This window comes from Camellia sinensis, chromosome 4 (assembly GCF_055761805.1).
Source record: "Camellia sinensis isolate YWXY chromosome 4, ASM5576180v1, whole genome shotgun sequence".
NCBI lineage: Eukaryota > Viridiplantae > Streptophyta > Magnoliopsida > Ericales > Theaceae > Camellia > Camellia sinensis.
In genome coordinates this window covers 55,162,040-55,187,713 of record NC_138964.1, presented here as the reverse complement: position 1 = coordinate 55,187,713, position 25,674 = coordinate 55,162,040, and the positions used below count along the sequence as shown (strand labels likewise).

The 25,674-nt window shown below is 35.2% G+C and overlaps 1 protein-coding gene across 3 annotated transcripts; it reads right to left on the bottom strand.

Annotated features, from left to right (window-relative positions):
- Positions 1 to 1,893: 1,893 nt before the first annotated feature.
- CPL4 (C-terminal domain phosphatase-like 4) lies at positions 1,894 to 24,453 on the bottom strand. Of its 3 annotated transcripts, none has more exons than XM_082924959.1 (9): positions 24,254 to 24,453; positions 20,309 to 20,478; positions 16,280 to 16,329; positions 11,292 to 11,428; positions 10,801 to 10,981; positions 4,590 to 4,879; positions 3,922 to 4,110; positions 3,802 to 3,840; positions 1,894 to 2,624 (listed from the first exon to the last, which is right to left on the bottom strand). In XM_082924959.1, the coding sequence occupies exons 2-9, from the start codon at positions 20,476 to 20,478 to the stop codon at positions 2,313 to 2,315; spliced, it is 1,368 nt and encodes a 455-aa protein (XP_082781085.1). In that variant the 5' UTR covers positions 24,254 to 24,453; the 3' UTR covers positions 1,894 to 2,312. The 3 variants fall into 3 exon arrangements, with proteins under 3 accessions (XP_082781085.1, XP_082781086.1, XP_082781087.1); XM_082924960.1 differs by lacking the exon at positions 24,254 to 24,453 and adding an exon at positions 23,717 to 23,829; XM_082924961.1 differs by lacking the exon at positions 20,309 to 20,478 and having other exon boundaries at positions 24,254 to 24,440.
- Between the last annotated feature and the right edge of the window lie 1,221 nt (positions 24,454 to 25,674).

Here is a 25,674-nt window from a genome sequence, read left to right as displayed (position 1 = left end):
ATTTTTTTGTTTTTAGCGAATGGCGTGCTGCCACGTCACTGGGGTCGGACCCGCACTGGGAGTCTGAAGCAAGGTTCGATGTTTTATGACACAAAAGTTGTTTTTGGGTATCTTACCCCCAAAAACTACTTCCAACCGTTATATGCAAATAATAATAAATAAAAAACATCCAGTTGTTAATTGGTAATGAGTACAATTAAATATAAAAAAAAGAATGCACGGTTTATGATATCAATAAACTAGTTTTGAGTTGAGATATATCATATGGCGAATTCTATTTGCATCCAAAACTACCTATTAAATTATTTAAGGTTACAATTTATTTTCAATACATTTATGTTTTCTTGAGAAATTATTCTTCAAGGTACACCTAAATAATAAATAAATCAAAAATTCCAAATTACAATACTTTCAAAAATTCTTTCAAAAACCTTTAAACAGATTTGTCATTATAATTATTATTTTTATTCACATACAGAAAATGATGACACCGGACGAACGAAGCGGACAAAGCAACCAATGAAAAAAAAACATTGTTTCATGGAGGACGACACCGCAACATGACTCCATGACCTCAAGCTTGGCAGCAATGTTTGCAACATACCCCATTACAATATTATTCAAATATACACCATTTGTAGTTTTTCCCAATAAGCTGTCACCAAGCAACCAATGGAAGAAAAATAATTCTCGATACTGATAGTATTTATAAACATAACATTCTTAGTATTTATGTTTAATTTTATTCAAATTTTCGTGTATTTGCAAATAATAAATTAGAAACAGTGATATTGATAATAATGGTAAATTTTAGTAAGGTAAGTTAGAATTTTGGATTGAAGAAAAAGATGAAAAGAAAATAATTGAAATTTGAAGAAGATGATGAAAAGTAACGTATAATTGATTTAAGTATACCATAAAAAAAATATACATGTATATTTTATTTTAGAGTTTAATATATATTATCATTCTTAGTAAATTTACACTAAAATGTAATAGGAACTAAAATTTCAAAATTTTAGTTAAGCGTACTGAGTTATTATTTAGATGCTAATAGAATCACAGGCATTGTAACGGGACCATTTTCCATGTACAACAAGAAGCTGGTTTGGTCCAGCTTCCTTCACAGCCAAAAGCCCAACCCAATCTAGTTTTGGGTTTGAAATGCCTGGTTCAAATATGGAGCTAGTTAGGATCAATCCCTCGGCCCCAAATGGCGAAGTTGTTTTCTATTTTTCCCTTTCAAATTTGAGCAGCAATCCAACTTTTCTTGTTTCTGATTAAATGCCAGAAAATTATTATCAAAAAACATGATACCAATCGACAATTAACTTGAAACCAACCAGCATCGAGGCCGGATTGTTCAGTGCTATAGACCCAGACCAACCCGTGGAGAACGCATCAATCAGTTTTAAACCGACTCTCGGTTTAAATAGGCTGCTCTTTAACATTCCCTGACAAAATATACCAAATTATCACGGCAAAAACCAGCAGCCGCCAGAGATATACAGTAATATATATATATATATACACGAGGCAAACACTGCAGATGCAGCTACATGTCATAAACTCAAATGCTTAAGTTCATAACACTCAGAACTGTCAATAAAACACCTTGGCAGCTCCCAAATTATGACGATCACAAAAGCTACTTAAACTGACAATGCTCCAAAAAAGTATAGTTTCCAACAATCTTAAACACAAGTATAGCCAGAGACTGATGTGGATTGTAAATAAAAACGCTAGTGACAACCTCAGTTACATAGCACAAAGTTCTTAATTGTAGAGTCAAACCATAAATGTGTATATATGTATATAAGCATATAGCATTGCAAACATCAAAATAGCATAAAATCAACTAACAAAGAGATATAAAATAACTTAGCGACCATCTTTTAAACAGATACAAAATTCTGCTCTCATAAACCACGATTCAACTGAAAGAGAAGCATCCAAACCATACATGAGGAACAGAGTCAGGAGAAAAAGACTGATATTTACATTTTCATATCTGTATCAGTATAATTCTGCTGACCTTAGTATTTAACATGTTAACAAAATCGATAGACAAAAAAGGCAAAGGGTAGGGGAAGACAATTTTCAAGAATTGGCTCCACTCTAGCATGATGAAGTTTTCTTCCTAAAGGGCCTCTATCTCTCTCCCTCTCCCTCTTTCTGTGTGTCTCTGATCATCAATCCAGAAATATTTTGTAGGTCTACTAGTAGGACTGATGTGCAAAATTACAAGTGCTTGCCGAACCTATACATAAAACAGGCCCTATTTCAACGAACAGGTTAGCTCTAAATTGATATCATTGTTTCTTCGTTTGGTCAACGGGAAAGTTCTCTTCTGGCTGCTTTTGCCAAAGATAGTTGGCTGCTTCTATCCACCGTGGATGGACCAGAAACTTCTTCTCTTTAACTGCCCAACGAGACTTCTCTGTTCCAGTGTCATTGGAGACCACATGCGTAACCGATGGATCGACTTCTGTCAAGCATTCAGCCCCCAACTGTTCTGCCATCTTCCATAGATAATGATTTTCAGCCTGGAATTTTGTTGGAATAACCCGGCTGAAGACAACCTTACACCCCTTCAAAACTTCCTTCCGAACTGCTTTCAGAACCTGCCAGAATGATCAGACAAATGTATTTGATACTTGTCTGATCTAAGTATGGAAAACCTTCATGTTTGGAGATCAGCCAATAAATGAGTGGAGATCTCGCATGTCAAAAGACAAAGGTAATGAAAAATCAAAAGCAGTACTACGCCCAAGTTCGTACACCAGGATTTTTACAAGAGGAAAAGATAGTTGGCTAATCAAGTTGAATTTTTGCAAACAGCAGTAGAATTTACTTCAAAGATTCTTAACTGCCACAATCAAGGCAGAAAATGCAATAAAAAAAGAAACCCTCCCCGTACCCTTATAAACTAACTTCAACAAGTCCAACTCCAGCAGTTTAAAAAAAACCACAAAAAAAATAAAATAAAAAAACAAGAAAGTTTGTTGTAGGTCGACAGCAAATGTAAAACTTAGTCACACAAGTCTACAAACATTGATTCTAAGAATGCTTCATCTGGGCCTTCCCCAGCTCATACAACTAATTGGAGGAAATGAATCCATGTCATCAACCCAAGTAGTAGGGATAAAGGCTAGTTGAGTTGAGTTGAGCTGAGTTGGACTACTGGATCCAACATTGCACCAACTGGAACTGTCTGGACAGCTACTCAATTTAGGAGCCACAAAGGATAGGGTGGGGATGCTTTGCATAGGAGGTTTAAGGAACAGCACCTACCAAACCAGTTGAAGAAAAAATCATTGCATTACAGGCCCCAACAGGTGGCCAGTTTTTACTTTTACATTCCAATACCATATACAGATATATTAACAATCAGGGCAAGGCAAAGTAGTTTTATGGACCCGATTTACAGGATCACTCTTCTAGAATAGATATCTTACATTCCATTTAGTCTGCAAACATAGAACAAATATATTTATGCATATAAAGCATTATGCTATATATATATATTCTATGAAGCAGGATCACACACTAACACATCGAAAGGATATCCCAACCCATCATAATGGGCAATCTGAAACTCATACCTACCTCATATCAGATCAGCCTTATAGGGGGTAGTCTGAGCAAACAAAACATTTAGGTGCCACACTACAATCCCTTGTGAACAAATGCAGCAATAGAAAACAAAATAACACAATACTTGAGCAAAGCTGGCAAAACAAGACAAGACCAGGAAAAGTCTGCAAGAGATAAAACTCAGTTATCATAAGTAAACATTACCTGCCTCACATCTCTATCTGCCAGATCAGTTCCGGGTTCCTGAAGAAAGGTGCTGAATCAATGATTGAGCTTACCAACATAATATGGAAAATTAAAGGAAAACAACAGAAGAGGGCATACCGTGTCAAAGAAGATACTATGTATCTGCTTCAAGACTTTCATAATGGAAGCAAGTGCTCCATCGGGCTCACTTTCATCACTTCTTTGCTCAGAAAGAGATTTACAATTAAAGCCAAATTGTCGACAGCTCGAAGCAAAGAAATGATATCTTTCCATCAGTATCAGATTCTCCTTGTGCACTCCCCACACCTAAAATAATAAAAAGCAACAAGCATATTAGCTTTATGCTGGAAAAAAAGAAAAGGTTAAAAAACACAATGTTCATGATATTATACTTAGATATATGAGCAATCAAATGCCATATTTGAAAAAATAAAAGTTGCCAGGAAGATACAATATTAGAAATCAGTTAAGCAAGAGTCGACAGTTGCCAAACCTCAAAAGAAAAAAACAATAATAATGACAAATCAATGAACATAAGATCAGTATCTCTTTATCACTCTCAAAGTGAGCAATCTACATCCTACATCGCAGTTACAATCAATTCTTAAAATATTAACACATTTATAAAACGTAAAAACAGTCACTAGTGAAAAACCAGATCCCAGCAGAAATTTCTTCATCAACAGTTAATACTACCTAAACATGAACCACAAGCGAAGGAGAAAGGAGCCAACAATTAAGAATTTAAGCATCCATAAATACTAACAGATTGTAGATTTACTTACTGGTTCTGTATCATCAAGGATCAGAACAGCACTTTCTTGCCCCAGTAGCACATCAAGACCCTTTTGATGTCTTTGAGTGCCATCATCTTTTGCAATGACTCTAGAACTGAAATACACTTTTCCAGGGTCTAGCAAATTTGCCATTTCCAATGCGTAAGGGCGTTCGCCCATTGTGTATATGTACATCTCAAACAAGTTGCTTGCTTCTTTCAAAAATGAATGAACAAAGGGCCTCAACTTGGTCATCATGTGTATGGAATCCAACCTGAATAAGCTGCCTCTTGGAACATCTACACATTCCATTTTTCAGTCCCATAAAAAACCTAGTATAAGATCTCAATTATGACTATAAGTAACAGCAAGAAATATGACAAGGTATAATGAGGAAGCAGAATCTTTACACCTTCACATATCAAGAATCACAACATGAAAACAAAATTTTGAATAAATAAATAGGAAATCTACACATTCCATTTTTCAGTCCCATAAAAAACCTAGTATAAGATCTCAATTATGACTATAAGTAACAGCAAGAAATATGACAAGGTATAATGAGGAAGCAGAATCTTTACACCCTTCCCATATCAAGAATCACAACATGAAAACAAAATTTTGAATAAATAGATAGGAAAACAATTTGACAAAAACCTATAATAACTTTCCAAAGTCCTGTGGGACAAAAAAAAAGTATCCTAAACACTAGTTCACCGGATGTCAAAGAAATTTTATAACATGCAGGAGAGGCAGTGCATACATATAACATATAGAAGCCCTAAAGCATTTAACTGACAAGAAATCAACCGGAGTCTTCTACCTCACATTTGAAACGAGTCCATGTTTTCACAGCATTTTTAGTATCATGTGTCCGTCATAGCCTCTGTTATATTTGTGGGTTTGTTGAAGTGGTTTGGCCAAAGTGATCATACTTGCAAAAGTTCTGGGGAGGACTGGATGAGAGACAAGACGATAGGAAGTGAGAGGGAGCAGCTTAAGGAGATAGTACACAGGGAGCCCCAAGTTTGCAAGGTATTCCAAAATTTTGGACTCTACTGTATTTGAAGGAACAAAAAGACTACTATTTAGAGTCCAGCACATACCAGGGAATTTCATGCAGCAGCCTCTACACATTCATCGGAGCCCATGTGCTCCCTCAGTGGGAAACATGCATCAACAGATGCATCCCAAGAAACTAAAACCTCTCTCTCTCTCTCTCTCTAAGACTAGTTAATGCACCTAGATCCACAAGTAGTGAAAGTGCCTCAGCAGATAATTTGCCTTTAGCCACCAAGCCACAAAAGGCTGGAATCCTGCAGTGCCTAGGTTCAAAGACACAAGGCACACCTTAACCTTTTGGCTTCCAAGCAACTATCAAAAAGTGTCTCCTTATGTTTCATGATGAGTTTATGACCAATGCACAACCACAATGTTGTTGGCCGTGGCACACTAGGTTGTAGCCAATGGCTGAGATGTCCTCAAATAGACACCCGCTTGTCCTATTTTCTGGGTAACACATGGCAAGGCTATATAATGTTTGAAGAACTTGTATTCTTAAGATACCAAGAACCAACAATAATAATATTTTCAAACAATGTACTTCTAATCCTTTTTATTATATTGTCCAATCCCTAAAATTTTGCAAGTTGGACTCAAGTTGCTACGGTTAGGCTGGGCCATCCCTAGTTTAGTAGTAAAATGAAACAAATAAAGCATCTAAAATATTTGCTTTTTAATGAAAATCTATAATTGGTCATTTCTTTTAAAACATAGGATTATCTAATATTAAATTCATAATTGCAAAATATGTCCAGTTCAACTCCTAAATAACTTGAATTGGCTTATGTTAAAACCTATCACCTACTTCACCCACTTAAACCTACTCCACTAAACCTAACCCACTACACCACTACCACCTCACCTACTCCACTAAACCTAACCCACTACACCACTACCACCTCCACTTCACCTACTCCTTACCTACTACACACTCACCCTCTTCTATATATAGGAATCATGAATCATTGTAATAAATAGAATAACATTATATCAATCAATAATACAATTCTCTATTTCTTTTTATACATCAATTTTAACATGGTATCAGAGCAGGTTTAGAACCTACTATTTTCGCTTCCCCGGCGGGCGGCAACCTCACCTTGGCCGCCCGCCGGACCTCAACCTAGTCCGCTAGAATTTTCTACACATACCTTCACTCTTCTTCACCACCTCGCCGAAGCAAACCCAAAATCCCTCTGGGACATTTCGTCGAACACCATGTCTGCAACAATGATGGGCATGACACACACGGTTTTGAGGGAAGGGCCATACACATGCATCTCCATTATCTCTTTCTCTCTCTGCCTCTCTTTGAGTTGAAGAGCTTGGAGCTGACATGGATCAGAGAGGTTGACGGACTCGTCCGAGTCGACTCGTTTTCGCCATTTCCAGACGAAGGTCTCGAAGGAGTTTTCTCTCTTTTGAAGTCCCACCAAGATCGAAGCTCAATATCTCTCCTTTGCAGAGACTGATACAACGCCGAGCGATGGGCTCGAACCCATGTATTCATCGGTAATCGATCTCTGCTGGCTCTGCAAATCGATTCTCCAAGTTGACTTAACTCTCCGTCTCTGTTCTGTCTCTACGATCTCGATCCAACGGTCCACAATGAACGCAGCCTCTGATCTCAGTTTCCTCACGTTTTAGCTCCTCAAATCCCCAGATCTGCTTCATCCGATCTCAGATCTACATCTCTGGTTGTGTCATGCGCCGTACAAATGGAGACTAACTGTGGTTTAGTTAGTGTCGCTACTGCACTTAACCAGTACCTGCTAACGTGCGCCGGAGAAGCTTTAGCTGCTATACTAGTCTCGGCTGTCCTAGTCAAAACCAACCAGCTTTCAGGTCAAACTCAGGATTTCCTCGGATCACTAAGGAACGTCAGCCATGGACTCAAAGGAGACTATCATGGCCGATCCTATTCCAAGCCATTAGATGCCGAGGAAGATGACAGTGATGATGATGATCACGATGAGGGTGAAGGTGGCTTTGGAGAACCTAGTGAAGTAAACTTAGATTTCTTCTTTGTATGTGGGTTTGTGATTGAAGTTGGAGAAAACAAAATTGGAAGGACACATAATGTTTTTTTAGAGAGAGAGGAGACACACACTCAAGAGACCCACACTACACTGCTACACCATTCACACACACGGCATACACATGCACGACATCTCTCTCTCCCCCTCTAAACCCTCTCTTTTCCTTTCTTTTTCTTTTAATATTTACCTCCACTACCTTTTTTCTTTCACATAAAGCCACCACCTTACCCCAAACCCATTTTTTTATTCGTTTTCTTCTTTTTATCATCCTCCTCATCATGTTCCCCCCTTTCTCTCTCTCCTTTTTTCACTTTCCAATTCCCCGAAGACATCATGTTGTTCCCAACTTTCTTTATTTTATATATATATATATATATATATATATATATCTTTTTATTAAAAAAAAAAAAAAAAAAAACCAAAAACAATTTGCACAACAAACCATCTTTTATTCCTCTCAGGGATCAACCCCGATCACATTTTTACAAAAAAAAAAAAAAAAAATTACAACAACACACATCCACAGGCGGGATTTTTCTACTCTGCCGCCAGTCTCTTCTTCTTGCCTCCGTCCTGAGCGGCCCTTGACAGTGTTGCCTCCGTGCTTCCTAGACCACCAAGCAAGTTCACTCCTCCCTGCTCCTCCACTACAGCATATGGCGGCCCTCCAAATCGGAACATAACGGTGGCCTTCCGCTTCAGCTCCTTGTTTTCCGCCTTTAGCACACTTATCTCTGCTCGCGCATCCTTATACATGCGTTGGAGCAGAGCCAGTTGGGCGTTTAACTGCTGCACCTCATTTGTCCTACTCTGCAGCCGGTTCGACAAATTTGTAACCGCAGTCATGGTTTCCACACATGACTTCAATGTATACTGATTGGCCTCCACATCCGACTGCACTGCCATTCTTTGCTCCATAGACCGCATAGGAAAGTTCAACGGAGCAAACTCCGGGGCGCTTGGTTGAGGTTCCAGTGCCACCGCACCAGTTATCTCTCTTGTTGACTCGTTGAGGTCGGGAAAGAGAGTGAGCAGACCACGGGAAGATGAGGCCATATTCTGGGTAGCTGAACGGGAAGACGAGGCCATGTTACGGGTTGCTGAGTTTTTTCAGAGAAGGGTTGGATCCAGAGTATTTCCAGAGTATCTCTCTCAGAACACGAAGAATTTTTCAGAGGTTTCTCTCAATTTTTCTGTCTCAGCTTCTGCCTCAGCCTCAGCCTCAACCTTGGTTAAATAGCCGAGGCCGACACGCCACTCTGTCGCTCACGTGTCTCGCCGCGTCTCCGGCTCACCTTTTGATGGCTCGACGCTTTCTGTCAGGCACGCCTTTTGATGAAGTGGGCGCGACTTTTGAGGGCTCACTATATATATCCATATATATATATATATTTGGGCAGCCTATATACACCATCATACAGTGTATTTTTTAAGGGTCCAACAAGACTCTGTAAACTGTGCCGACATTGATTCCGGTTAGCTCCTTCAAGGGTCCGACAAGACTCTGTAAACTGTCCCGACATTGATTCCGGTTAGCTCCTTCATGGGTCCGACAAGACTCTGTAAACTGTCCCGACATTGATTCCGGTTAGTTTCTACAAGGGTCCAGCAAGACTCTGTAAACTGTCACAACATTGTCTGCTACAACGGTCCGACATGACCCCATAAACTGTCTTCTACATCGGTCTGACACCGCCATCCAGTGTCCTCTACACCGTTATGACACCACCATACAGTGTCCTCTACAATGTTCTGACACCCCCATACAGTGTCCTCTACAACGTTATGACACCACCATACAGTGTCCTCTACCACGTTATGACACCACCATACAGTGTCCTCTACAACGTTATGACACTACCATACAGTGTCTTCACCAATGGTCTGACACGACCATACAGTGTCTCCTATCCTCTTTTCTTTTATGTATTCGTCTATTTTCTATTTTGTTACTCTCTCCAAACTCAAGTTGGCTAGTTCCTATCCCCCTTGAGTTTGCGGGGGGCTGTTAAAACCTATCACCTACTTCACCCACTTAAACCTACTCCACTAAACCTAACCCACTACACCACTACCACCTCACCTACTCCACTAAACCTAACCCACTACACCACTACCACCTCCACTTCACCTACTCCTTACCTACTACACACTCACCCTCTTCTATATATAGGAATCATGAATCATTGTAATAAATAGAATAACATTATATCAATCAATAATACAATTCTCTATTTCTTTTTATACATCAATTTTAACAGCTTATCTATAAATCAATAGATTTAATAAATTAATTCAAAATAAATTATTACAAGTATTTCAATCCATATGTAATGTAATCCCATTTTGAGATTATGAGCAGCCAACATTGTTTACAATATACTAAATGTCTGATGCATGAATGTTCTACATGACATGCCCAACTAAATGGTCATAGCCTTCTTACCATATTTGCCACTCTGAACTCAGGGACTTTGTTGGGTTGGGACTATAAATAATTAAGTTATCCCTCTCCCAAGCAGCTTAAGCTTTTAAATGGAGATGCCAGTGACAAATTAAACATGATATTAGAGTAGGCAATATATTTTGTGTTCAACTATCATTGCCTACGTGATAATTTTATAATATTTGCATGGGTTAAGAGCATCGCCACATGAGGTGGCGTGTTAAAAATATAAATAATTAAGCTTTCCCCCTCTCTCTAATAGCTAAAACTTCCAGATGAATAGTCAACAATTCAATATACTCAAATCTATGGTTGCCACATGCCTTACAAAACAGGATTCTAATGACAATATATTACTAGTCAAGACTAAACACATGCCTCCAGCATACTAACAGACAAAAACTAGGAATATCCACAGAAATTTCGATTCACAAAGACTAAAGTTTCCCACATGAAACAATGCCATTGTTGGTTAGTGTTATGTCATTCAAAGAAAATTTTGATTTAATCTAAATAGAAGATGGTGAGGATACCATAACATTCAGCTGCATAATATTGAGTGGATAATGTGTAAAAAAGAGAAAAAAAAAACTATCCTACAAGAAATACAAATCAATGGGAAACCAACTTGGACAACCACATGAAAGGTACAGAAACTGGTAACACATCATACCTTGTAGAGAATCTGTTTGGCTCTTCAAATATTCCTCATCTGGTGTTAGATCTACAAGCCGAGTTGAATTGAGCAGTGTGTGATCTAAATCAAGAACCAAGTACAGCTTCTTATGCCGAAACAAATTCTTCAAGTCTCTGTTCCGTAATCGAGCACTTTCATCAAAACCCAGCCATAAATCCTGCAAGCACAAATTTTTATGAATATCTAGTTTGGTCAAGTTCTCGCACATACTTTGTAAATTTATAGATGGATTCACATAATGTCTAAGCTATGTTTCTTATCTCCGTTTACTAGTAAATTTCATTTATAATACCATTTTAATGCTTTCTAGATACAAGAGCATAGCTGATAACAAATACATGATTCCTCAACATAGCAAATTGAAGGGAAAGAATCCAGTCAAAACGAAAATATATATATATATACATACATTTCTATACAAAATTATAACTTCAATAATTATATCTAGTGGATTCAAAGAGGGTAACCTTGTGTATATATTTCAATGGCACAGCATTCTCATAGTTGAGTGTAGCAGTATCATCATCCACCTTTGCCCCACATATCATACACAGTCCTCTAATAAAACCAGGATGTGCACATATATCCTTCTTAACAGATGCTTCTGCACAAATATAACAAGTTAGCAAAGACCGTCCAACAAAATACTAAAACTCTATATGAAAGTGGGGCCAAATGGTGGATAGATGCAAATGCAGCATAGAAATCTAACTGTTCAAAACAGATAAGTTATTAAAAGACATGGGCGTAATCATTGACTAGCAAATGATGCTTAGCAGCCAGCAGCATGAATGAAACACCAAGTGAAAGGAGATCCAAGAATTGGAAGCCAATGTATGTGTATGAGAGAGAGACAGAGAGAAGCATGCCACACACACATATATAGAATCCACTAAACCAATTGTTTCTTCCATAATTATATAAATCTAGCGTCTCTGATTCAATGCAGGGACACAAAAACATACTCAAAAATCCAAAATCACACTGCTGCATCTAGGGTCAGGAAGGCAATAAAATGTGAAAGATCTCCAAACCAGTAAAGCATCCAGCACAAGTAGAGTTCTAACCTCCAAACTATCAAGGCCAAAAACACATCACATTACATAATCATTATGTTAGCTTAAAAGAAGATCTAGTCTACCTTGAAGGAGATAACCCCCACATAATTAATCAGAAACGAGATATTCACCATGTACCTAGGATAGAAGCCTAGAGTACTCGTATAAGATGTGTTACACATCAAGATATAATGATGTTAAACACCACTGCCATCCAAACTTAACATTGGTCTGGCCAAACATGACCAATTTCCTACATTAAAAAGTTCATTATGGAAGATTGGAGGAAATCATAAAACGAATAGAAAAATAACATAAGGGATGGAATAAATTATTTGAATTCCTTTTCCCTTATGCAGTTACTAGACAAAAACAGATGAGAACATGCGATTGTTTATCAAGGAACTCAAATACTTCTCCAAACATATATTACAATAGCTTGATGGATTAGCAACACTAAATTTCAAAGGAATGTCCAATGGTGACCACTTTTGTTCTTTATACCAATCAAAAAGGGACATTTACTGGGACATTGTCCACGGCAAGGGAACAAACAAAATTTGAACAAGGGTGTAGGACAGATTAGGAAACTTGGCCAAATGCTACACACAATTAAATTTTGTGGTGGGCTTAAGCCTAAAAAAGCTTCTAGTGTATGGTTTTAAAAGTTAGGAGGTGGTTTCTAGGGTTTCTAGACAAAAAAAGGTGATATATTAGGTGTGCAATTAATTGCAAAAGGGTAGGGTAGGGGAAAAGGGTGGGGTTGAAAAGAGGATTGTTCTAGGGCTACGAACAGTAAGAGTAATTTGAGAACAGTAAATCTGTAGAAGAGATAAGAAGAAGAACCTAGGAATCTCAACTAAAATTCATTAGGATGTTCAAAAAAAACTAAAATTCAATAGGAATGAGCTTTTATGATGCATAATACAAAACTTCAAAAGGTTCAAACAAATTCTTTAAAACTCAACTCCATAGAATAGAAAATTTACATAATTACTTGTGGGCTACTAGGATGTTCCAAAAAAAAAAAAAAAAAACTAAAATTCATTAGGAATGAGGTTGCATGATGCACAATAAAAAACTTCAAAAGGTTCACACGAATTCTTTAGAACTCTCCATAGTAATGTTCTAAAACTCAAACCATTGGTCAAACCAGAAAAGAGACCGGATCAAGCATCACTGATTCAACATTTGGGTCTGTTAAGTTACCAATTTTCTAAAAAGGAAATGGCCCAACAATGTATATTCCGCTATCTAACATCGTACCTCACGTGCAACCCTGTTTCATATGTGGAGAGACAAACAATGAACCAAACAGAAGGAGAAGCAAACAACCAAATAGAGAGGAAGAAACCAAATGGTTACATAATACCAAATACTAACGTTGAGACTTGAACGCAAGACTTCTTCTCTCAACCAGAGCTTTGATAACAAGTCAAGTTACCAATTTTCCTAAAAGCCTAAGCCGTTAGGAAATGGGCCAACGCTGTATATCAAGCTATCCAACACCCTTCCTCACGTCCAACCCTGTCTTGCACGTGGAGAGACAAACAGAGAACTAAACAGAAGGTGAAGCGAACAACCAAATAGAGAGGAAGAAACCCAATGGGTACATAATACTAAATGCTAACGGAGAGACTTGAACTCAAGACTTCTCTCAACCAAAGCTCTGATACTATGTTAAGCTACCATTTTTCCCAAAAGCCTAAACTGTTAGAAAATGAGTCCAACAATGTATATCAAACTATCTAACAGAGTCAAATAAAATTGACACAAAATCAAACTATGATGTCATAATTGCCTCATAAATATATTAAAAATTATATAAATAAAAGCAAAGTACTAAGTTACATTCATTTAAATTATTATTATATTTTACAACACATTTATATTGATTGTTTAAAGAAAATAATAATTAAACTTTGTGTTTTGGAAAGAAAAAAAAATACTATAAATATAATATGTTGACTAATACAAAACAAAGTAGAACTATAGCATAGTGGTTAATGCTTGGCCAGTTATATAATAAATCCTGTTTTCAAACCTTCATCCAACATTTATAACAAAGCAAACATGTGGCTCATGACCTTGAGTTGTTTGTTGAACCGGCCACCGGGTTGAATGGTTAGCTGGTTCAACTGTGTTTCCTGACGGTTTAGCAAAAATAAGGCAATTTTCTACTTGAAACTGTTTCAAGCTATGAAGCACCGACACTTCAAAACAAGTGTTGCATCCGTGTCTTGACACTTCGGGAATACACAAACACAGCGGGAACACGTATGGAACCCGCCACATGGCATGTTTTCTTATTTAATTAATTTATTTTCAAGAGACACATTGGGAACACAATTGGGACATGTCAACTTGTCTTTTCCCCCATTTTATTTAGTGTTTTTGATAAAAGTTGAATGTTTATTATTTTTTTTATTAAATTTAAATACTTAATAGATCATCCATAAAAAAATATACAAATTTTAAGTGTTAATTTATTTATTTAAAAAAAATAAAATATAGAATTAAAGTTAGTTTTTGTTAATATTGATTATTTGTAAATGTAATATTAATCTGGATCGTGTCCCCGCCATGTCCGTGTCTCCATTTTTTTTAAGTCGCCGCGTCTCGTGCTTGCATTCGAGTCCGTGTCCGTATCCGTATCCATATCCGTGTCCATTCTTTGTAGGTTTTGAGCAAAACTTGTTTATTTTAATTATTTATTATTGATGATTCACTTATTTTAATATAGTGAAACTGTGGTTTCAACCCAAACCAACCCAATCTAAATTGGGTTGGATTAGATTAAGTTGGTTATAGTGCATGACTAGTTTGGTTCTAGGTCCAAGAACATGGAACTAATCATGATTGGGTTGGTTATAAATTTAGTATCAAACTGAGCCAAAGTGACCCATGAACACTCCTAGGTTCAGGAGTCAATCTCTCACTCTTTCTAAGGTGCGGTTTCTGACTCTCCGTCTCTTATTCAAGTTCAATCAATACCTCATCGGTGATTGTGAGTAATTGTGTTTGATTAGACAACTCCTCTCTCTGTTCATATCATCTTCTCTCTCATCTCTCTCTCTCTCTCTCCCTCTTGCTTAATTAATTTATTTGTGTTATAAATTTATTTTTTGTGGGTCTCGCTTTATTGTTTTTTCGTTCTTTCTAATTTCAATTTTTATTTTCCAAATCCTACGTTACCCAGCTATTTCTATTTGTGGTTTTGGCTTTTATTTCTTTTTTCCCCCCTATATTCCTTGCTTTTCTTCCCCCCTCTTTGCACTTACTATATTTCAATATTTACAGAAGAACTAGTTCAAAGGACCATTGAAATTCAGTGATTGTTGCATGAAGGCGTCTGCTTCTGTGGGTAATTTTTGTTCAACCTTTGTTACTGCTGTGATGTGTTGCTCTCATATTGCTTTGCATTCTTATATCATATTGCTGAAAAAAATATTGTTATATGTTGCTGAAAAATGTTGTATGGTTGCATGTTGCTATAATCAATTGAGCCATTTGTCTCTCTCTTCTTTAGAATTTCCCCCTTGAAGCTATTAGGACCAATTTAACACAAAACTATAAAATAAAAATATATATATATATTTTACAGATGTAAACACTTTATTTTTATTTTTGATTTCATAAGATTTGAGCTTAAAACCTTACCCAAAACTTAACCCTCCACTTTTTTCTTCTTTTTGATAAGTAAACTGCATTATAAAGTGCCAACAACGGGGGCAACCTTTGTACAAAAGATATACATACTAAAAATGCTCTCAACACGAAACTCACCCACCACTTTACCACATAAGCACAGGTCAGCATCCAAGGAATAACTTGATCCTTAAATGTGCAAAAAAACTGCACAATCAACCCTAGCCCTAAGTTGGAATTGAGGCTTTTCTTATTTTATTGTTAAGTGCATGTGGTGGATCCTTGCAATCAACAATACAGGTTGCATAATGAATAAGTTCCTTCCTCCACTGTAAACCACTATAAAAGTTGAACAACGAAAACTGAAGTGTTTCGTGCAAATAATGACAAATCCATCAACCAATTTGAATATTACACAATAACACTTGTAAGCTATCATGTTGGTTGACTTTGGCATGCACATACAGGTACAAAGCATTAAGAATTCAAGTGACTGAAATAACACTACTACTAATGTTCTTCGCCAAAAAAATAATAATCCTAATAATATTAACCAAGAACAACCTAGTCAACCACCAAAACAAGGACTCTATCAACACACTCAAGGCATTATGCAGATCAAGTAAGTTATATACATTCATATCTTTTTAAGTTTACAAGGTAGTAGCTGAGGAAGGACAAAAGTACTCATTAAACATGCATGACAGTTACAGGCAATAATATATCAAACTAAACTTAGAAAACATCACCTAAATGTAGTTCTGCATCCAGGTTTGAAGCCACCTTTCGCCTTTTAATCCTGCAACATTTAAATTTCAAAAAACAACAATATGAGTATCAACTTTATCATTCTCTCCCTTATTACATTAAAATGTTCAAAACTAGGTCATGACCAAGTACATTGATGACTGTAGATGTGTGCCAGGATTTGGATGATAGTATCTATTGATTTGATATGCGAACTACGCTCAAAAGTTTATATACAAAGTACAGGTACTTGGTGCATCATTCATCGAAAAATAAGTACTGTTCCAAGATAGCAAACAAAAAACATCCATAATTTTCAATTAGCAGAAAATAAATATAATTTTTACAGAGAATTGAACTTGCAACACCAAAGTTATATACTCTAGTTTAATTGATACAACAATCTAGCATACAACAAACAAGAACCAAAGGATGAATGTATATCCATGAGCACATGGCAGCTGTACACAATTGCCATACCAGCATTTATAAGCTAAAGAGGACCTTATAAGCACAGTGTTCTATTCATAATTTCATTGCTAAAATTTAGCACAATCGACACAAAAAACACACTCCAGCAGTGTGCCATCTATCATGCCAAATTTAGCATGATGCATGCTATCCATCGTGCCATATTTGGCATGATAAAAGCATCATGTCAAATTTTAGCACAGTGAATGTTTGACCATTAACTTCTTTAAATTTACTATATTGTCCCAAAAAATGCCACGTCATTTACTTTTTAATTAATAAATTAATATGAAAATAAAATTAATCACCATGTTTGGTTTTTATTGATTTTCTGAAAATTGTGTTTTTTGTTTTTCGTGTTTTTTTTTTAACGAATTTTTTTAGTATTTGAAGTAAACTTTTTTACTTTCTAAATGCACCTAAAAAGTAAAATATTTGTGAAAAAATATTTAAAAATTCAATAAATACACAAGAATATGAAAATGTACTGAATTTTTGTATTTCATGAATTTTTTAAAGATTTTTTCTATAAATATTATATTTTTTAAGTGAATTTAGGTTAGGTGCATCTAAAAACTATAAAATATTCTTAAAATATTAAAATTTTTGACTAAAAACAAACAAAAACAAAACAAAACAAAAACTCAGGCCTTGTTTGGTTTGATTTTGGGAGAGTAATTTTAGAGAAAAAATTTTAAATTTTGTTTGGTTTAGTGATTTTGGAAAAAAATTTCTAAAATCACTGTCTCTCTCCTACACATCAATCAATCACTTTTTCTCTCTCTTCTCTCCTTTTCAATCACTTTTTTCTCAAACACATCTACTCAACTACAACAAAATATCAAATCATTCCAAACTCCCATACTCCAAAACTATTTTCAAAATATACAACCAAACAAACCGAAAAAAATTCTAAACTCTCTCCCCAAAATTTTTTTGAAAATTTATCTCCTAAAACCAAACCAAACACACCCTCAATTTTCCGAAAAATAGGCTCAATTTTCTGAAACCAAACAAGGTGAAATTTAAAAAAAAAAAAAAATGGAAAAGTACTAACCGTCATAACCATCAAATTAAAATAATTCTAATTCAAAATACGATTTAAAGGCTTTCCTTTAGAAAATTCTAACCATCAAATTTGATTTAATTTATATAACATAAGTTTGAAGAAACCTAAAGAATTGAAGTTTTTAAAAATATTAATTATTGGATAGTAAATTCTTAAAGTGAAGTTTAAATTAAAGACACTACCAATATAATAAGTAGGTACAGAAGATTGCATCGTATGGTGGAAATTGAATCGTGCGCTAAAAGTACCATCTACACTGCTGGAACAGGTCTTTCAAAATATGGAAGCGTGCTAAATTATGGCATTAGCACGATTTAAATAGCATGATCTATGGGCAAGGTTCTGAAAAGCGGTTGCGGTCGTTGTAACGGTGGCGGTGGCGCGGTTGCGGTTGCTGGGTGTAAAGGCCGTAGCGTAACGGTTGCGGTAACTGGAACCGTGAATTTTTTTATTTTTCACACAATTTGAAAAAAACTTACCGATACGCACATTTTTTTTTCATGATCATATTTATTAGGTTTTAAAATAAATATTGATCAATTTTTATAAATTTTTAAGTTTGATCCAATATATTTCATATTTTTAAATCACTATAAACTGAGTTTTTTACATTTTATTTTAATAATTAATGACTATATATTATACAAAAAATCAATCACTAACTATTATATATAAGATAAACAATGACAAAAGTAAGAGAATAAATAAAAGCCTAAATATATATATATATATATATATATATATTAATCAAGCCAAATAAATAATGACCACACTTATTATTATTATTATTATTATTATTATTATTATTAAACAATATATAGATAAACACACACAAACAAAATGGTTGAGTGATAGCAACTGAATAGAATAGTATAGGTCTTACGGCTTCAACAAATCAATAACATGTTCTTCATCTTTCCTCTTCTCTCTCTCTCTATCTCTTGTTCCTCTATTTTCCCTCTTCATCTTCCCTCTTCTCTCTCTATCTCTCTTCCCCCATTTTCAACTTTTTTTTTTGTTGTGTTTTTTCGAAAGAATCAATTCGGAACCGTTACATAACGGTGCGTAACAGGCTGTTACGGCCGTTACGGCCGTTACAGCACTGTTACGACCGCTATAGCAGCCGCTACAGCCGATACACCTGTGAATCTCAATCACACTGCAAAAACGGCCGTAACGGGTGGCGGTAACTACCACAACCGTTACGTAACGGTGTTACATAACGGTTGCGGCCGCTTTTTAAAACCTTGTCTATGGGAGATGGTCTAACTTCCACATTTAGTATTTGTAATAACTGATATTACATTTAAGAATGAAAACTTTTTTGTTCCATTTACCTGACCTATTAACCCATGCTCAAACCATTTCAAAAAAATTATAAAATAAAAAAAGCAGATAAGGAAACAAAAACAAAAAGCAATGTGTTTGGTACCGTTGTCAATTTTCATTGTCTTGACAACAAAAGAAAGTAGCATGTCTTTGTTATTTTTGCAAAAAACAAAAACAAGAAACGTGTTTGGTGCACAATAAAAAAAATTATTTAAAAAAAAAAAAACACCCAATTAGTACACATTAATGTGTGTTTAGTACATAATAATGTTTTGAAAAGAAATGAAAAAACTAATATTAAAAAAAAAATTTGTTTGACAAGCCAAAAATAAGCTTTTTCATTATTATTATTTTTAACTACCATGTAGACAATATTGAAAGTTTCACTTTTAGCTTATTTGAATCTTTCATAGTTGCTTTTGACACCATCTGAAGAAGATAAAGAGGGAAGAAATTGTTGTGGGCGAGGTTTGAACTGGATATCAAGAGAGGGTCCACTCTTCATTAGCGTTTATGTGTGTTTTCGAAACAAGCGAACACACTGTTGTGTGTTCAAAAGTTTTTAGTTTTTTGGCAACCGGTGGCAACAAAAACAACAAAACAAACGTGTTTTATTTCCTGTTATCAAAAATTTTAAAACAACAATCAGAAAAATAGGAAACTAAAATGTTATCAAACGGAAAGAGACAAAGACAAAATCACCCTTGATTCTAAAATTTTTCACTCCAAAACCCCCATTGACTAAAATCAAGAATGAACCAAATCAACCCATTTTGGATCAGATTAGCTTTGGATCAAGATCATATAGAGCAGCCTAATGAGCAAATACAAAATGAGGAAATGTAATCACAGGACCAGCAAAACAATTTTGATCATGGAAGCAAATGGTGAAGATAAGAGGAAAATGGAAACAATGGTAAGGCAAGTGATGACAATGAATAAGACTCATGAATAAGACTCGTGAATAAGAGCAAGACCTTGAGACATGACTATAGCCACAAAGCAATTGACCAACAAAGATATAAATAAAAACAGTTTTACATGGTACAAATATCAAACCTAAAACTTCAACATAGAAATATATATATATATAGTTCAAGAAACGTGATTTATATGTGAGTTCACTTTAGACCTAAAAAGTGGAAGTTGGAACAATTGGTACCTCTCAATATCATCCTCAACCTCAACCTCAACCTCAACCTCAACCTCGTCCTCGTCCTCGTCTTCTTGGTTTGGTGATGTGTCAGAATTAGAACCTAGCTCTCCATCAAGAAAAGCAGCAAAGTCATCGCTGCTTGACGAATGTACTGGAGAATCGGTCACAAGACTCATCTGAAATGCCATCCATGCAATAAACAGACCACTGAATTTCTTATGCATAAATTGGAATATATGCACAGAAAGAAACACATCAATTTATGGGAAAAAGAAATATCAACGCAAGTGACAAAACAGACATGCAGACAAAAGATAAAATATGGATTTTTAAATGTTTATTCCATCCAACAAGAAATTCCTATAGTTCATTGAATCATTTCAGGGATTTTTAACTAAGAAAAATATGGAATTGAGCACAAAGGTCAACACACAACTTCAATCAAAGAAGTTCCAGATCCCCAAGAGTTAATTTTGAAAAGGCTAGCACAAAATTGGCAACAGATGAAAGACCCAAAATACTATATTGTTTACTGTTGATAACAGATTGACCCAAAACCATGACCAAAAGAAAACTTCAACATGCTTACACAATGTAAACATAGATGTCGCCAAAATCCCCATTCCAAAATAATACTTGACCACCCTACTTCATAACTTGCATTTCTTATCCAACCCTTAGGACCACAACCACAACTCAACTTTTCTTAGTACGCATCTAAAATTCAACAAATTTAATGTGAAATAATTAGTTGCTCTAAAGTTAAAACATTTTGAATACAGAACCCAATAATTCACCAACAAAGCATATGAGGCACCAGCTACGTTACACGGACTCTTTGGATTTTCGAAGGTACCCGTGTCGACACGACACGACACGACACGGGTACAGGTACAGGATACGGCCGAGATATGACTCTTTACAAACGGATACTGTAGAAGAAATCATAGAGGGGAGAGCAATAGAGAACCTGGTCACCATTCGAACGGGTGAAGACATCGATCTGGTCACTGACTTGGTCACTAGCTTCGACTTTCGCTCGATGCTCGATCTCCTTCTCTGTCTTCTCTCTCTCAATCTGTCTTTTCTCTCGTCTCTCGATCTCCCTCTTCCTCTCCTCTCAATCTCCCTCTTCTTCTACTCTCTCTCTCTGTGGACTTCTCTCTGTTCTATTTCTGGACTTCTCTCTATTCTCTTTCTCATCTCTCTATTCTCTTTCTCTTCTTTTTTATTAGATTTATATTATATAATATAAATTACAATAATATAACAATATATAATATTATTCATATTATAATAATATAATATTTTCCCTTTCCCGATGCTATATCCTCCAAAAGTTGCTACATATTATTCATATTATATAATATTATTTATTCAAAAAGATATTGTATAATATAATATATCATAAATAATATAATTTTTATGTCTAAAATAAAAATAATTTTTTTATCATATATAATATAATTTATTTTATGCCTAAAATAATTTTAAAATATTTTATTTGTTATTTATTTCAACAAAATCTGTTATTCTTAACTTTTTTTAACTCATCTTCATATAATAAATATATTTTAAAAATAACTATTTAACGTATCTCCGTGCCCGTATCCAAATTTAGATCCATATACACGTATCCTCAATTTTTAACTTTGAAGTGTCCAACCCTTAGATATGCATCCGCACCCGATAACCATACTCGAGTCTGTGTAACGTAGGATACCAGTCCAATGGAACATGTGCCAATTCCTTACTTACAATAGTGCAAATCATCGAAAATCAACTTCATGAACAAAAAGGTTTGACACACACACACACACATCTATGAATGTATGCGGAAGCGTGGCAGTGTGCGCAGCATGTGTGGGAGAGTTTAGATATACGAGCAAGGTTGTAAATGAAGAGAAGGGAGAGGCAAGTAGGGTTCTAATAGAAATTTTAACTCTCTCTCATTCATTTTTCTGGTACGAGAGGGTTCCAAAGAGTGTTTGAGATGAATTGAACTACCAGAGGGTACCCACCCACGCTTGGAGATCTGGAACCAAACTAACATCTTGGTTTAGCTCCTTCTATTGCAATAACACACCATCTCTATCAGTCCTAGCTGCTGAACCATACTTCTCAATAAATGAATCAAGTTAAATCACTCTAAAAATGACTAAGAAGACAAAGAAAAAGACTCTATTAGAAAAGTAAATATAGCCATGTATCTCAATCAGTTGGCAATTGTAAAATACTTGGATTTGTATGGTTTCAAAGGTATAAAACTTTTATTCATATGTAAAATAGCATAAAGTAGAAAATGACTAGCAATACAAAGAAACAAACAATTAAGAATTTATCAAAAAACGACACAAGATATAGGTAATTCACCAAGAAAGAGATAGTAGTGCACTTAAAAAAATCTATTCAAAGTACCACTAACTAAAAGTTAACGTGTTAACTTACAATCAAAAGATAAAAAATTTGTAGTGCTTCTGATTTTCTTGCTAAAAGCTATTGAATAATGGGTTTCAATTACTCCCTCGGTGCTACCATGACATTATTTAGTTGGACATCCAAAAGGACCGAAACCTAATATAAATGTATTTACATTTTTTCCCTTCTCCCCAATTACTATGTCCTTGAATTCTAATCAAGGGAAAAATAAATAATAATAATAAAAAAAAAGAGAAATAAAAATAAAAAGCCACTCTTGACTCTAAAATTTCCCCCATTAGCCTTTCGATATGTCAAATGAATATGAATATGATTCACAAGTTCATATTTGTCTGTGACTTTTGAACCCTTTCACTGAACAAAATCTGGTCAAGTTTTTCTCATCATGAAATTTTGACAGAAAATTTTGCAATGATGATGTTTCCAAAATGATTACCTATAGCTTTTTTACTATCTTTTTAACATCTAATGTAGATTAGGTATTACTCAATCCTTTATATATCTATACTATCTATACTGTTATATAAAGTGAACAACTGACTTGGTGTCCAAGCCTTAGATGCTTCTCTTTATGCCATGTGTCCCTCCTTTTTCTATTTAAAACAAAAATAATAATAATAAAATAAATATAGATAGATGGGAGTAGGAATTGTACCTTGGACCTTAGGTCTAATGAAAAAAATTCTTACCACTTAAGCAGCACACAATATATAATAAATATTTTGCTTCAAATTTTACTTATTTGAATTGCACACGCAATGCATGTGCCAACGGCTAGTATATATATATATAACGCTCCATTTGGTAGAAAACATTTTGTGGAAAACATTTTTTGCATTTTCTAGTGTTTGATATAATGAAAAACAAAAGTCAACAGAAAATATTTTTCTTGGTCAACAAAAAATAAGCCTATATGGACAGAAAATGTTTTCCACTTTTAGAAGACGGAAAACATTTTCCGGACTAAAATCTTACCAATGTCACCAAACTACCACCGCCCCTCTCACCTCCAATGCCACACCACCATCACCACGGCCACTACCACCATCATTGTCACTATCACTGCCGCCGCCGCCGCCCCACCACCTCCACCTCCACCTTCATTTCACCACCACCACTACCAAACATAGAAAATGTTTTCCTTTTGAAATGTTTTCCGGCCAAACAAATGGGGCATAAGTGAGGTTTGAACCTGTCATCCATCAAGACTATATACAGGGAATAGACTAGGAAAATGGACGATATGGATTAGCATTATCTAAGCATATGACTTCATGAAGGCAACCACTCAAAGTTGGAAATGCTAGCAGGATAACGCTCAAACCATTTTCAAATGAATCACCAGCACCAACTCATTCAAGGCATAAGAAATCAAATAAAGAAACAAGTAAAAAAGAAAATTAAATGAACCTTATGCTCTATATATATATATATATATATGTGAAATACACATACATATACATATACATATATATTCGCGATGCCAAGGGAGGAGAGAGGTTGGAGGTTTACCAGGAACAGCGGTGGTTACAGACGAGTTTCGGGCGGCGGACGTTGGTGGCGGTGGCGGCGGCGGTGGTTGCCGGAGGGAGGGAAAGAATGCCGTTGGAGAGAGCGCGATCTCTCTGTAGTTCTAGGGCTTTCTTCTGGCTTGAGAGCTCCGAACTCCGCACCGCAGTGTGTGTGGAGAGAGAAATAATGGGGCAATTTTGATTCAGAGGGGTATTTATTTGGATCAATGGATCTCTGAAACCCACCCGACCCTAACATGGGATCCAGATTCCGGGCCCATATCTGAAACCCACCCAACCCAACTACTGTTTTTACATAGAGCCCAAACTACCATTTTCCCCCTTTTTTTTAAGGTTTGGGTGGGTTAGACTCTTTTTTCAAACATAAATGATTCGGTAGTTTGTTGGAATATTTAAGATGATTTTCTCTTATAATTTCACTAATTATCAATTAATTATCTCTTTTACACGTCATTAAATTTAAAAAAAATCTAAAAAATAGATTTGTATAACATTTTTTTAAGGATTTTATTAACAAGTGTCTCTCCAGCACACGTAAATGACAACAAAAATTAAAGAACATAAGATATTTTTCATTAAATTTAATACATTTTTATTGAAATCAATACACTTTTTAACTTTTTTTTATATATTTTCAAGATATTTTATACCCACTTCTAAACATTAAACAATGTATAGAGACACTTATTAACATTTACCTTTTCTTAAAAATAATTAAGTGGAAGTAAAAAAAAAAAAAAAAATTCTTTGATGTTTCCTTCAACAAATCTTTTAGATCAAGACATGATAGGAATCAAATCTAGTTGAGAAAACTAATAACAATTTGGTAAACATAAATTCTATAGAAAATCTTTTGAGATATTTTTGGGTAATATATTTGTTTGATAGAGTTGTATTGATGACGTGTGCGTCGAAGTATATAAATTTGAGTCATAAATTGATGTTTTTATGTAAAATTTTTAGAAAAAAAAAATCATAAAAATATATTTAGTTATTACTTAGGATTGTTTTGAGTTTAATCGGTTTTTATTTACTTTTTATAAAAAAACGTGTAAAAAAATAAAAGAAATGGTTATTTTTTTATAATGATTTTTTGATTTTATAACTAAAATAGGAACATTCCAAACTTATCCTTAAGCAATGTTTGATTGGGAGTTTGGAAGGGAGGATTAGATTACTAACCCATAGGACATACCAACCCATATTTGTGTGCAACAAAATATCATGGGATTACCAATCCCATAGGAGTATGAATTCTCTCCCATGGTGGGATCAGCATTCTCATGAAGTTATATTTGTTTGGTTCTATAAAATGGAGTGGATTAAGAGTACGGCAGAATTGAGTAAGGAGATTATTAATATGATAGTATTAGGTTAGAAATGGAGGATAAAGAGTGTTTA